Here is a 13251-nt window from a genome sequence, read left to right as displayed (position 1 = left end):
GTAATCTTTCATTGTAGTTAGACTATCCTGTCATATAATAAATGGAATAAAACATGAATATGTAGTCTCCTCGTGATTTCCATAAATATTCCACAATTTTCTGATATTATTGAAAATTCCATAGGAAATTCTTGAAGCAAATTTCTTTTATTTGATAGAAGATTCGAGAAATTACCTCCGCCTAATCTAAAATTGATAGAACTTGTAAAATATAAATGTTTAAATAATTTAATATGTATTTGAAATCGCGATATTTAATTAACAACATACTCTTTACAGTAAGTATTACTTAACGGTAAGAGTACATATTTTATTCTATATTTATATTATCTATATATCTAGCATATTAGAGAAAGCATTTAATGAATTGGTATGGTTGGTGGATTCGGAACAGGATCGAACTCGCCAACGCTCTCCATATATTGAATATCTTTACGGAACGGTTTCAACTCCCAGTGAACTCGCGATTCCATTGTCGTTAACTCGATGCCAAGATCTTCTAGAGTTGGCAGTGCCTTTGATATTTTATCAGATACCGCTTCCTGAAAGACACAATGTCAATTTAATAGTATTTAATTTTCTAAATCGTATTATTTTATTTGCAAACGCTTTCATAATAAAATTAAAACATACTCTTTCCAAATGTTCCCATTGTAAGTTTCCTAAAGGATACGCGGTACTTATGAATTCATTCAAAGTGACTTTAAGTTTGAAAAGTGGCGCGTATTTTAAGTTGATTCTCATGTAGCCGTCTTCGACTGGATCACGTATCCGTATTCGATGGAACCAGTCCAGTAATTCAGACAGTTTATAACGATTTGGCCTACGCAGATAAAATATTCACATTTCCCGAAAACAATCGGGGTAACGATATTAACGAATGTAATAATCGTCCATACCCGACAAACTGATAAGTTTTGCCGGCTGTGTTTCTGGGGTCCTTTGCGACAGCTGCGATACCTTTGCCGACATCGTACACAGCCACTGGCTGCTTTTCCGTCTTTTCACCTTTTTCCCACAATGGTACAGTCCTATAAGAAATACATTATGTCATCAGATTGTAATAGAGATATCATTTCTATTATGCTGGGAAATCTATTTTCACGCAAATTACCTGAAATGATGTCTCATCATGCCGGCGTACATACGCAAAAATCGGTCCTCCTGGCCCCATATGTTCGACGGCCGAATAATCGTAGCCTCGGGAAATTCTTCTCGCACCGCGCATTCGCCTTCCCATTTCGTACGAAGGAATTGCGAACCGCCATCTAGTACGTGTGACTAAACGTGGGAATATTATTACAGTGAGAAAATCACAAATTGTTCTGACTTAGGTTGAGTTTCCTTTGGCACTTATGGCATTGTGAGCATCATTTCAGTTAATTCTTTGTTGTTCAATCAAACGTTAAACAAGGACAAATGATGCTTACAAGCGCTAAGTACCAAAGAAAACACAGCCTTAATATGCTATACAAGTGTAGTTCAATCTACCTCCAAGTCATTGGTCACGTTTAGGGCGGACACATGAATGAAGTGCTCGACATTGGCTTCCTTACACAGTCTGGCGAGTCTTCTGGCCCCCTCAACGTGTACCTCGTGAAAAGTGAAGTTTCTGGTTTCCCAATCGCGACCAATCAGATTGATAACTACATTGGAGTATTTAATACATTTTCTTATCGACTCGTCATCGCGCAGATGAAACGGATGAAACAGAATTTGTCCCAGATCTCCACAGAGCTTCAGAGGCAAGCAGTTGTACATGTCACCTCTGTACGGTATTATCAACTGCAAACAAAGCATGATAATCAACTGAAAAGCTCATTGCATTGTATTATATTTTACTCCTGCAATAGATAAGTCGATATTTTCGGTTTCCTTCGTTTCAATGTTGCATTGTACCTGAGTGCCAATCTTGCCGAGGCGGTTGCACACATAGCGCCCAACAAATCCAGTCGCACCGAATACCGTGCATACTATCCCGTTGAAGGAGCTACGGCCACCTGTACCTCTTTTCAGAGAGGCGGTGGTGGGATTTTTGATAACTCGCGGCGGCTGCGACGAGTAATGATTCGTCTGCACCGTCGCGACGGCCGCGATGCATGTTGTCTGCTTCCCTGCAAATGCACATCAAAACAAACTGTTGGTTATGTAATTATGCAAAAACATGTATCTGTATCGTAGCGTGTCGATAGAAAATAAGTTACATGCAACCCCATTTTACTATCTAAACGTTTGTACATCTTGATTTCGGGAGAAAATGTTAAATATTACAAAAAGCGTAAACGACGTGACAATCTTACTTGCTGCTTGTAGAGTATACCTCGGGATCAAAGCGGCCATCTTTTTTGGCCATCCATATGGACGGTGCGGAATTCTTTGACGAGATCAACTAACTCTGAATATTTTAACGATTGTTTTTTTTTTTTCCAAATTATTGCTTAATTGAAATAAATGATTTATATCTAGAAAATAAAAAAATGGTACGTTATGAAAATTTATACTACCTTTTAATTCATTTTATCTTGTGTATGTGTGACGTGATCTAAAATCACATCTAGCTCCTTATCTTTTTTCTTTTGCGTCTAATATTTTTATAAAAGCGAGAAAGGTATAATAAATATTTCAACATTTATATTAATTATCTTGTTAAATAACATTTAAACAATTAATTTATTAAACAAAACTAATCATATATATATTTTTAAAATATATATGCTTTTATAAATTATAATTCTCATTACGTTTTCTCAAGAAGTAATTGATTATCAGAAAAAATAGATATAAAGTTAATCAAAGGTCTAATCTGTCATATTCAAATTTCGCGATCTTGACAAGAAACATCGTTTATGGTTGGGTTCGGAGAGCACGCTTTTGGCGCTGTGAGCGTGCTCTATCTTTCTTCGACATTCACTGAGCAACAAGGATAGAATAATACTTTTAGCGTCTCCCCGAACCCAGCCAATGTGTTTCAGAACGCAATTTCGCGAGCTACATCTAGCGGAAAAGCTGCAAATTACAAAAAATGTTCCCAAAAATTTCCGAGAGATGTCTCTGTCGTAAATCAAATCACCTTGTCCCCCAACATTCATAGGGAGAAGTGGTTTTTAATATTTACCACTAAATTATTGCATTAAAAAGCCGCGAAATTTGAATCAGATTTTGTTCCAGTTTCAAAATACATTCTAATAATTTTGGATGTTTTTGAGATTACCGAAAAAATTTTAGCTCTGATTATTTTCTGCTTAAGTATGTTTTCTTAATAATTTGGACGAACGTCGATATTTTGCAGATAAGTGTAGGTACATACAACGTATTTCTTATGACGTATTCTACTAGTAGTATCAGACGTATATTCTGACATTGTTTCACGTTGTGTGTCTGCAAGGTAATAAACAATAATAAACAATAATAAATAAGATTGAAAATTCAAGATAGAGACAAGAGAAGAAGACGAAAGTAGTAAATAAATGAATAAAAATACACTAATATCTCGTTATTATTAGATGGTCTTTGATACATTGCTTGCCGGCTCGTAAGCAGTGATTATATTCGGCATACGATTTAAATTTACGCTTTAAATGTTTAATTTAAATTTATATATCAAATAACCGTTTATAATTTAGTATTTGTAATTGAATGTTTCTAAAATGACACTCTTTTCACAGTATCTCAAATGGTTATGTTACTATCTCAATGTGTATAATATCTCAATTATGTTACAGTTAATTGAAGAGACGTAACAGAATGGCTGTGGAGGTTGTTTATAATTACATGAAGACACAGAATAGACCTTACAGCGTGAATGACGTAGTCACACATTTACATAATGAACACAATAAAACTGTGGTTCAAAAGGCTATGGATCAATTGGTGGCAGATGGGAAACTGTTTGAAAAAGTAAGATAAGGCAAGGCTCGCAGCTGATGCAAAAGTAAAATACTAAAAATAAAATATTCTCATCTTATTATCAGGTTTATGGCAAACAGAAGATATATTGCGTTGTTCAAGATTCAACGTATAAACCTGACGAGCTAATGAGGATTGACAAGGAGCTACAGACTCATGCCAATGAAGTCGAGAGTAAATATCAGGAAGTCGTGAAAGAAATGAAAGAACAGGAAACACTTTTAGCCTCGCTGAAATCGAGCTTGACGCTGGAAGATGTGCAAAAGGAAAAGATAGTTCTGCAGCAAAATGTGAAACAGTTAACACACAAATTGGATGAGCTGATGGAAACGAGTGGCACTGAAGACCTGCAAGAATCTAAACGAAAGGCGCAGGAGGATTTGGATGAATACTCGCGTGAATATTTAAAAAGGAAGAAGATATGCGTTGAAATAATAGATTGCATTTTGGAAAATTATCCCGTTAACAAAAACGAACTGTATGATGAGGTAGGCATAGATTCAACAACTGTATAATAATCACATTATTTTTGTATTGTATTTATTTTTTTGTATTTAGCTTCTTATTCTTACATCATATGTAAAATCATATTTATATTGAATGAACCAAGTGAAATGTTTTCATTTTAATTAATATAAAACACTCATTTACATATGTATAAAAAATTACTTAAGTTTCACTGTTGCAAAAGTTACCTATAAAACTACTGTGTGTTAAATAGAATTATCTGTTGATATGTAGCATGCCACTTGCACATGCCACTATATTATATAAAATTTTTGAAATTATAGTTGAGATAGATTAATATTTATTTTGTTCGTTTTTATATATATATATATTTTTCATTATGTTGCGCATTATATATAAGGCACTTCAAAACTATCACATTTTCTCTAAATTCATGGACATTAATATGTGAGACATCTCAGAACAATTAATTAATGTAAAATATCACATTAAAATTTATATTTCAAGTTTCAGAGTTATAAAAATGATGACAATTTTTAATTTTGAAAATTTATATCAATGGAAACTTACAATTACTTAATTTACAATTGAGAATTCAATATGAAAGATTTGCATTAAAATATAATTAAATTTGAGACATCAAAAGCTGAAATTATTGCTTGTCTAATGATGTGTGAGAGAATATTATAGTTTTTGAATTTTGTGTATGTGAATTTTGTAATATACTGGTATTATTGCGAATTACACATGCATACATGACTTCTTCTGTATTTACATACATAAACTACTACTATGTACAAAAAATTGCAAAATTTCATTCGGGATATATTCTAAAACATATTCTTAGAAGAACATAAAATATATCCCTAATACATAATATATGAAAGTATATCTTATTGTTTATTTTTATATATTTCATTAAAGCAACAACGGTATAGAGTATAGTGTGTGGCAATAGATGTACCAGCTCATAAGTGTCCTGTAAAAACACATAAATTGAAATATTTACTTTAAAAAGACATAATTATTATTAAATTTTCTCTTGTGCCAAAAAATTATGTCTACATATCAAGATTGAATAATATAAATTACAAGATTAATTACAAAATTACGTGCAATAGTAAAAGGGCGTTTGTTTTCGTTAGTAACGTAATTTAAATAAATTTCAGGCCGTTTTCGCATTTTAAAGTTCAGTAAGTCGATTTTTATACCTTGGCAACGTTGGTATTTATTTGTACGGGAAAAGTTTCTTCTTTAGTGTCTCCATTATTTTGTCTTTTTTGTCTATTAGGGTATTTTTTATTTTGTCCTTCGTTTCTATTATTTTGTCTTTTGTGTCCTCTATTGTGTCCTTTATCTTGTCCTTCGTATCTATTAGTTTGTCCTTTGTGTCCTCTATTGTGTCCTTTATCTTGTCCTTCAGGTCTTTCAGTAATTGCAACCATGGAATCTTTTTGATCTTTTGAAGAGTGAATTTCGGTAAGAACTTCTCGAGTAACTTTCTGTCTTTGTCCTTTATTAATCCTTCAAGCACGCATCTGCCATTCAGACAGATCTAAAAAAGTATCACATAATATTATATATCGTTAATATATACTATAATTATGTAGTTCATTTAATATAATTATGTAGTACATTTCTATAACAAATACCATTTCTTACAGTCTGCCTTTTATTAAGGACTTTTTTTTTAAATTTGATACTTAAAAAATGAAGAACAACAGAAATTACCAAACCATCTCCACAAGGAGAACCTTCCGCCGCTGGTGCAGTTGCTCTGCAGAAATCTTTAATTCTAGGATACTCACACTCCAAGCGAGTACAGACCGTAGCATCTTTCTGTAAGCAAAATATATATTATAAATCTTTTTAAAATTTTTTCCAATATAAAACTGATTGTATATATGAAAGAATACGATAAAATTATATCGATTTTAACTTACGTTACACGCCGCCGTTCCAGAGACTTGGTAACATTGTTCGTCCAAGGACAGCAAAGCTCCGGGTAAAATACGCGTTATCGGTGCACTCGTTTCGGGCTTGTTGTAAAGGCATTTTGCTCTGTCCTCGCTAAAATAATTCTTAAATTAATAAGGTCTATTAAAAAAAAAATATATATATATATATATATATATATATGTAATATATAAAACACGCCAGCCGTACATACTTGATGAAATTGTAGAAGGCGTTTATGCTGCATGAGGACCATTCAAAACCGTTCTCATGCAACATAAATCCGCTAGTCATAATAAAGCCATCGTGAGGCGCACAATCTCCAGCGCTTTTCGGATTACCGTCGTGACGTGCCCCTATCCTGTAATGCGAAAACGTTTCTTTTATCATCGAACATTTGTAAATTAATAATAGAGCAACTATACGACTGTAATGTCTTTTTCTTTTTTTAAGTGCATATATCCAATTATCTGTAAGGACATAAAGATATTAATTCTCGCGTTTCTTATTTGCATAAGTCACATAGAATTAAATTCGATTATTGGTGCGATTAAATGCCTCCTCTGACTGAAACGTGAATATAATTCTTTATGAGCTTTCTTTTATGTTTTCCTGCACGGGGAAAAATTTATGTATTCAAAATTATTATGTAGCCTGATGGAAATATTTTATTGAAAATATCTCAATTGACCTATTTTATTGAAATTCATTAAAATTTCTTATCGAAGAATTCTATCTTTCTTATCCTTAACGAATTTTAATGAAAGGGGTTAATTAAGAGAGATTTTCAATAAAATTTCAGTACATATATTTCTATTAGAGTATAATAGTAGCCATGGACCATAAGAAATTTCAGAGAATTATACCATAAGTAATATAAATATACTATGGTAACTTAATGAAAAACCTAGTAAAGATTTTCATAATTTCTTCGTCCATGCTTGCTACTTACCATAGTTTTTATTATAAAATTTTCTCCCTGTAGAAAAATAGATTGTGCAAAATGCATTGACTTACAAATGGCCGATTTCGTGAGCCGTAGGGATGATACCGGAAAATCCACCATTGTCTTCGACAATTCCTACCGCCTCGGATGATTTTTTTGTATCATTTCTGTCGCACGCACCGGCTACGTATGCATAACCTGCAACCGTAAATTGATTATATTAATTTATACTTTTACCCCCAGAAAATCACGGATAATTAACGACACCTGTGGAAAGAATCGTAATTGCTATATATGTATCTTAGCAGACTCACCCAAAGTCGACGAGTCGTAGCTCGGCGGGTCGTCGGTGATTCTATTGCCCATATCAAGACTGAAATTATATCGCATTATCTTTTAGTTGTTATCTATGGACTGTATGGTTTTAAATGATGCGCGAACACATTTTATTATAAAATTTGTAACACTGGGCAGTATTAAATTGGCCAGTAATTAATATTTATCCCTGTTTAAAATTTTTTATGGAAAAAGATCGAATGTAAACGAAATGGATAGAATTGCTATGTTGATTTATATGATCTATCATGTACCTAACAAGGGAACCTCGCGAACTCGAAAATTCAGATTTTAATGAAACTTGGCATAAATGTAGAGGGGGTAAATACATGAATTTAGAAATTTTTAGTTGGTGCCCAAAAACGGTTTGAAGGGGTAAAACCACCCTTCAAAGTTGAGACATTTTTGCGGTTTTTCGATATATCTCGTAAATTAAACAAAATATTAAAAAAAGTTTCATACGAAAGTTTTACAGTATAAATACCTTTATTTAACTATGCTATTTATTTAAAAAAAATTTTTTATAATTTTCTTTTTTTTTCCGAAAAATATCCGCAATCGTGATGAATTTTTAAAATACACAGAGTGTTGTAAAAATTAATTTCTGCAATAGGCTGACAATTGCATAAAATATCGAATTTTTACAATACACAGAGCATTGTAAAAATTATTTTCTGCAATAGGCTGACAATTGCATAAAATATCGAATTTTTACAATACACAGAGCATTGTAAAAATTATTTTCTGCAATAGGCTGACAATTGCATAAAATATCGAATTTTTACAATACACAGAGCATTGTAAAAATTATTTTCTGCAATAGGCTGACAATTGCAGAAAATATCGAATTTTTACAATACACAGAGCATTGTAAAAATTATTTTCTGCAATAGGCTGACAATTGCATAAAATATCGAATTTTTACAATACACAGAGCATTGTAAAAATTATTTTCTGCAATAGGCTGACAATTCGAGTTCGCGAGGTTCCCTTGTAAGTCACACAACACAGAAATCATACGTATTTCGATATTTAATGATCTTAATATTCTTTTCAATCAAGAATATGGATGTCCATATAGTAAATCCATATTATTGAATACAATAATATTAAATCGTGCTTTATCATTATTTTATGAAAAAATGATTGTTATTTTATTATTGACAATTTCGTCTATAATGATGATTACAAAATGTCGGATAAAGATGAAAAGAATATCTTTGCAATTCAATTATATCGTATAAATATATATAAACTATTCTTGTTTATCTTTTTGAATATAAAAGTTTGTATAGCTAAATTATATTTTTCAATCATAAACAACTATATCATTTACGATGAATAGAAAAAATTTTTACTAAACAAAATCCAACTGGCTTTGGCTCTATAAGCGTTCTTTATTTTTTACTATTTGTTCAATATAAGAGCCCGTACATATATATATTTTTTTAATTGAAATAGAAAAAGTGAATTATAAAATATATGAATCAAAATCACTATAGGATATAATAGAACGATTTTCTATCATATTCTATCCAACATTTTAAAGAGTATTTAATATATTAAAACACTGTTGTTGGTACTTTTAATGCTCAAAGTAATTAATAATTACTGGCCAATATTATATTTTTATAAAAATTAAGAAGCGCACGGCATGAGCTATCGGATATTTACCTTGTCAAAGCGATTACCATGTCGTAAAACTCTGTTGGAAATCTGTTCTCGCGATAGAAATAATCGGCCATGCCACGCAGAGCATTATCCGCATCTAAGGTTGAAACTTCAACGCGATTATCTTCCAAGTATGGAATCGCATCCTTGTCCTGAACGAAAAGTATTACGTTAAAAATAATTCCACAATTACAGATGAAAATATATTACACATTTAATTCGATTTGGTATCTTGTTTTAGCTCTTGATAAAAAATAACTAGAAAAGTTTTATACACTAATGAAGTACCGCATATTTGATTATTTGAAATTTGTGAAGTATATGTAATTAAAACTTACCACACCTATGATCATTCCTGCAATATTAAATCGAATTTTGGGCGTGGTTAGTAAACGATACCTCAAATCGACTCCGTTCAAAAAAGCGACGAGATATTTTACGACCCGTTCAACATTTTCGCCCAGTGTTCTGCAAATAAGTAAAAAAGTGCAATTTTTTGGTCTTGAAGCGGATCTTAATGCTTAATGATATTTTTATATCAATTATTAAATACATTTTTAAATTCTATAAACTGCATGCTGATATTGTTATATGTCGGACTTAACACAATTGTAACTTGAAGCTAGAGATAATATCTCAAATCAATTAATTTAAATAACTAATATATTCTAAAAATATGTTTGTTATAGAAATTATAATTGTTGGGCCATTTATGTGACTTACATATAATTATTTTGTTTACCTATATAGGCCGTAGTCAGCCACTAATATGACTTCTGGATAAATAATTTCCGGAGCATTGCTTTTCTCATCTTCGCTTCCTTCGGGATCCGTAATGTCTAAAGAAATATTAATATTATAGTATTAATAAAACACGCGCCTCTGAACTTAATTTCGCGCAAATCCAGAAGGGAATTTACATCCAGAATTTTCAGTACAAATAAATACAACAAACAGCTTACTAAAATCTGGATGATGATCCGACAAAGGCATCTTGTACACTACGTGATGATGCGTATAGGCGAAATCTTCGTCGTCCGTCAAGTTGTTCGTATGATGCGGTTCGTAGAGATTAGGTCCTCCGTAAAGAACATTGTTTAGAAGTCGTTCCGGCAAAGACTTCATAATCAATGTTTTGTTTAATATTCCGTTCTGTAGAAACAAAACGAAACGTCGTCGACTTACTTTTATACATACGTATAAAAAGAAAACAAAAACAGATATTTGATTTCAATAGCAACTTTGAAGTACAATGGAGATGCAATAGAACTCCTTACCAAATGCATGTGTCCGTCAGGAGTGGGAGATACCAAAAGTGAACTTGAACTTTTTACGTCTTGAAACGGAATCCCCACATAATCCATAGCCTACGTTGAGAAGTTAATTATTCAGTAAGAATTTTCCATGTACTCCTCAATAAAAATTCTCATAATTTTTATACAAATTCAAACTTTTTTTACAAATACGGTAAAAGTCTACTTTTTTTAGAAATTGTTTAAAAAGATTTTTTTTTAATTTTTCAAAACCTATAATTTTATAATATTTTAAAAAATTTCTCATATTTTTTATATGGGTCTCAGAATATTTCAGACTTTACATACTTATACGAAAAATTTCAATTTGTATAATAATTTTAAGAAAAACCAGAGGATTATTCCATGTTTTTTTTTGTACCTTAGGTACTTCCTTGTATTGCAATCCTTCGGGCGCTTGTGAATCGGGCAAAGCAGTCCACACAGGTGTATGTTCATTGGCGAGGATACCTTCTGTGGGTGTCAAATATAATCTGACGTCCTCGTTGAAGACTTTCATCTTCAGCTCTTTCGTGTTTTCTTTGACATCCTCAATATTTCTCTTCACTTCGCGATGCATTACTGGTACCAGGTCGTACTCAGGTACTGACAATTAATATAAATTAAAATTATATAAAAGACATATAATGCAAATAAAATAATAGTCATCAATAACATTTTATTGGAATAACATGTTATAATTGCAATTATATTATTATATATTTTTCGTGATCTAAGAAAAATGATTAATTTATTTTTTAAAAAGAGGGAAAAATATTTTAGAAAAATACAACAAGTACTTGGAAGTAAAAATACTTTTCCCTGTAGGAGGAAATTCTATCACACTCACCAAGATGATGCGGCTTGTGAAAGACTGCCATCACTTCCTCCGGCGTCATGTACTCGTGTAGCTGAAAATACGTTCTTTGATTTCTAACATTTTCTTTTACATTTCTTAATTCTACCTGGACGAAAACTTGATCAAATTTTATATTTATATTTTGAGAATTACCTGCTTGCATTGTGAAAATGGTATTCCAGCCAGACATAGTAGAAATATCGCGCGGAACATCTTTCAGCTTTGCTAATAACGATTTTCGTAATGTCACCGAAACGGAATGAACCGTTCGGTATCAAATAATTGCAAACTGCGATCTCTCTCGCGTGTTTCGCGAATATTCTGACCTTCTAACGAGAGGGTCCGGAACCCGAATACGAGAAAAGACTATTTCGTGCCCCATATAAATTAAGTGGACGTTGTTTGATCTGTGTTCGCAATTATATGATAAAACACTTGTACATATAATGTATAATTTGCGCGCGTTCACGGTAACGAAGAAAGAATATTATACAAATTCATAATTCTTCCGTGTGACAGACGATACACGTAAAGATTAAAGCCCGTGAATCAAATGTCCACTCAAGGATCTCATTTGGAGAACCGTTCATGATAATTTTTATCATGTAAGCTGTGCTCTTGTATACTACAATAAAAATACATCATAAAGTATTTTACTTCGGAAATAATTTTTGATAAAGGATAATAAAAAGTAAAAAAGAAAGTCGAATTAATAAATGAAGCTATTCAGGTGTTTCAAGAACGAACTATTACAGAGGAAAATGGAAATAATCGTTCATACGCTTATCCAAGGCACAAATTCTTACATAAATTAAAAAAAAAAATTTTTCTCGAAAGATGCCTTCTCGAATTCCTTCGTTGACGTTCGAGCGATATTTTTGCGTCTGCCAAACAAATCATTTATCACGCGCTTACCAACCGCGATATGCTCCCGTAATTCGTGGGATACTCGTATTTTTCATTTAATTGGAGATCCACGTCGTTGCACATGCGACAGACACCAAATAAAAAATAACATTATGAATCATGACGGTACGTTACATCAAAAGTCACAGCGTTCTCGTTAACGTTAATCAATCATCGATCCGTCTGCAGCAGTCTGTAACTATATATCTCACTGCAGATCTTAGTGGTGTTAAAAAAAAAATTTTTTCAATTTACACTAACGTAACGTCGCGAGTTGTCTTCGATTTTGTTTAAAATCTTATTTAGCTACTTTTCCACATTCTTCATTTAATCCCTTTGATAAAGTTTTAGTAAAGAATAGAATTATATATAGATTCCTTTTATGCATCTATGAACGAAATTCATAGACTGATCTTAACTTTCGTTCAAGGTTCCATCACATGTCACCTTTTGTCACCAAAGATAAAGGCATGCAAACGCAGACGTTATACTATTATTTCAAATCGACGATCTTTTTTATACAATTTGAAAATTTTTTCGTATTAATAAATTATTGATATCATCTATGATTTTTAAATAATCTTGTCGTACGTTAATGTTTGTTTTAATTAGAAAACTCCATTTCTTTATTTTTGGCCACTTTTTAAAATCAGGTGTTTCATATTATATACTTTTACCTTAACACTTTTAATTCACAAACTAGGAAGATACACTAAAGTATATTTTGTTAATAAAATACTTCTTATGATTCATATTTTTGTTTCAAATGTATAAATTTTTCTTTACAAACCAAATTGTATAAAACATATATAGATAAATAAAATAATATAAGTTTTTTTGTTCCAGGCTTTTACATAAATATTTTATATATTATAAATGTCTAACAAATGATTTATATATTTTTATTATAC

At 31.7% G+C, this 13251-nt stretch overlaps 3 protein-coding genes across 5 annotated transcripts; 1 reads left to right on the top strand and 2 right to left on the bottom strand.

The window, feature by feature from the left end:
• Nucleotides 1-214: 214 nt before the first annotated feature.
• LOC105836625 (NADH dehydrogenase [ubiquinone] 1 alpha subcomplex subunit 9, mitochondrial) lies at nt 215-2407 on the bottom strand. The gene is made up of 7 exons (XM_012680792.3): nt 2301-2407; nt 1900-2114; nt 1492-1785; nt 1115-1281; nt 900-1031; nt 634-823; nt 215-542 (listed from the first exon to the last, which is right to left on the bottom strand). Exons 1-7 carry the CDS (start codon nt 2338-2340, stop codon nt 360-362), a joined length of 1221 nt encoding a protein of 406 aa, XP_012536246.1. The 5' UTR covers nt 2341-2407; the 3' UTR covers nt 215-359.
• Nucleotides 2408-3084: 677 nt separating this feature from the next.
• Nucleotides 3085-6486, top strand: LOC105836628 (homologous-pairing protein 2 homolog). 2 transcript variants are annotated; one of them, XM_036290251.1, is made up of 6 exons: nt 3085-3385; nt 3723-3897; nt 3972-4394; nt 5798-5853; nt 6039-6215; nt 6338-6486. In XM_036290251.1, exons 2-4 carry the CDS (start codon nt 3745-3747, stop codon nt 5807-5809), a joined length of 588 nt encoding a protein of 195 aa, XP_036146144.1. In that variant the 5' UTR covers nt 3085-3385; nt 3723-3744; the 3' UTR covers nt 5810-5853; nt 6039-6215; nt 6338-6486. The 2 variants fall into 2 exon arrangements, with proteins under 2 accessions (XP_036146144.1, XP_012536248.3); XM_012680794.3 differs by lacking the exons at nt 5798-5853; nt 6039-6215; nt 6338-6486 and having other exon boundaries at nt 3088-3385; nt 3972-5095.
• LOC105836626 (venom metalloproteinase 3) lies at nt 5092-13164 on the bottom strand. Of its 2 annotated transcripts, XM_036290249.1 has the most exons (15): nt 11588-13164; nt 11426-11486; nt 10958-11181; nt 10561-10650; nt 10246-10435; nt 10026-10122; nt 9622-9751; nt 9287-9435; nt 7591-7649; nt 7348-7474; nt 6545-6691; nt 6318-6444; nt 6106-6213; nt 5586-5929; nt 5092-5353 (listed from the first exon to the last, which is right to left on the bottom strand). In XM_036290249.1, exons 1-14 carry the CDS (start codon nt 11645-11647, stop codon nt 5603-5605), a joined length of 1896 nt encoding a protein of 631 aa, XP_036146142.1. In that variant the 5' UTR covers nt 11648-13164; the 3' UTR covers nt 5092-5353; nt 5586-5602. The 2 variants fall into 2 exon arrangements, with proteins under 2 accessions (XP_036146142.1, XP_036146141.1); XM_036290248.1 differs by having other exon boundaries at nt 11426-13164.
• Nucleotides 13165-13251: the final 87 nt, after the last annotated feature.

Source organism: Monomorium pharaonis, chromosome 7 (genome assembly GCF_013373865.1).
Source record: "Monomorium pharaonis isolate MP-MQ-018 chromosome 7, ASM1337386v2, whole genome shotgun sequence".
Taxonomy (NCBI): domain Eukaryota; kingdom Metazoa; phylum Arthropoda; class Insecta; order Hymenoptera; family Formicidae; genus Monomorium; species Monomorium pharaonis.
The sequence above is the reverse complement of the archived record's forward strand: the minus strand, read 5'-3'. Positions and strand labels throughout refer to the sequence as shown.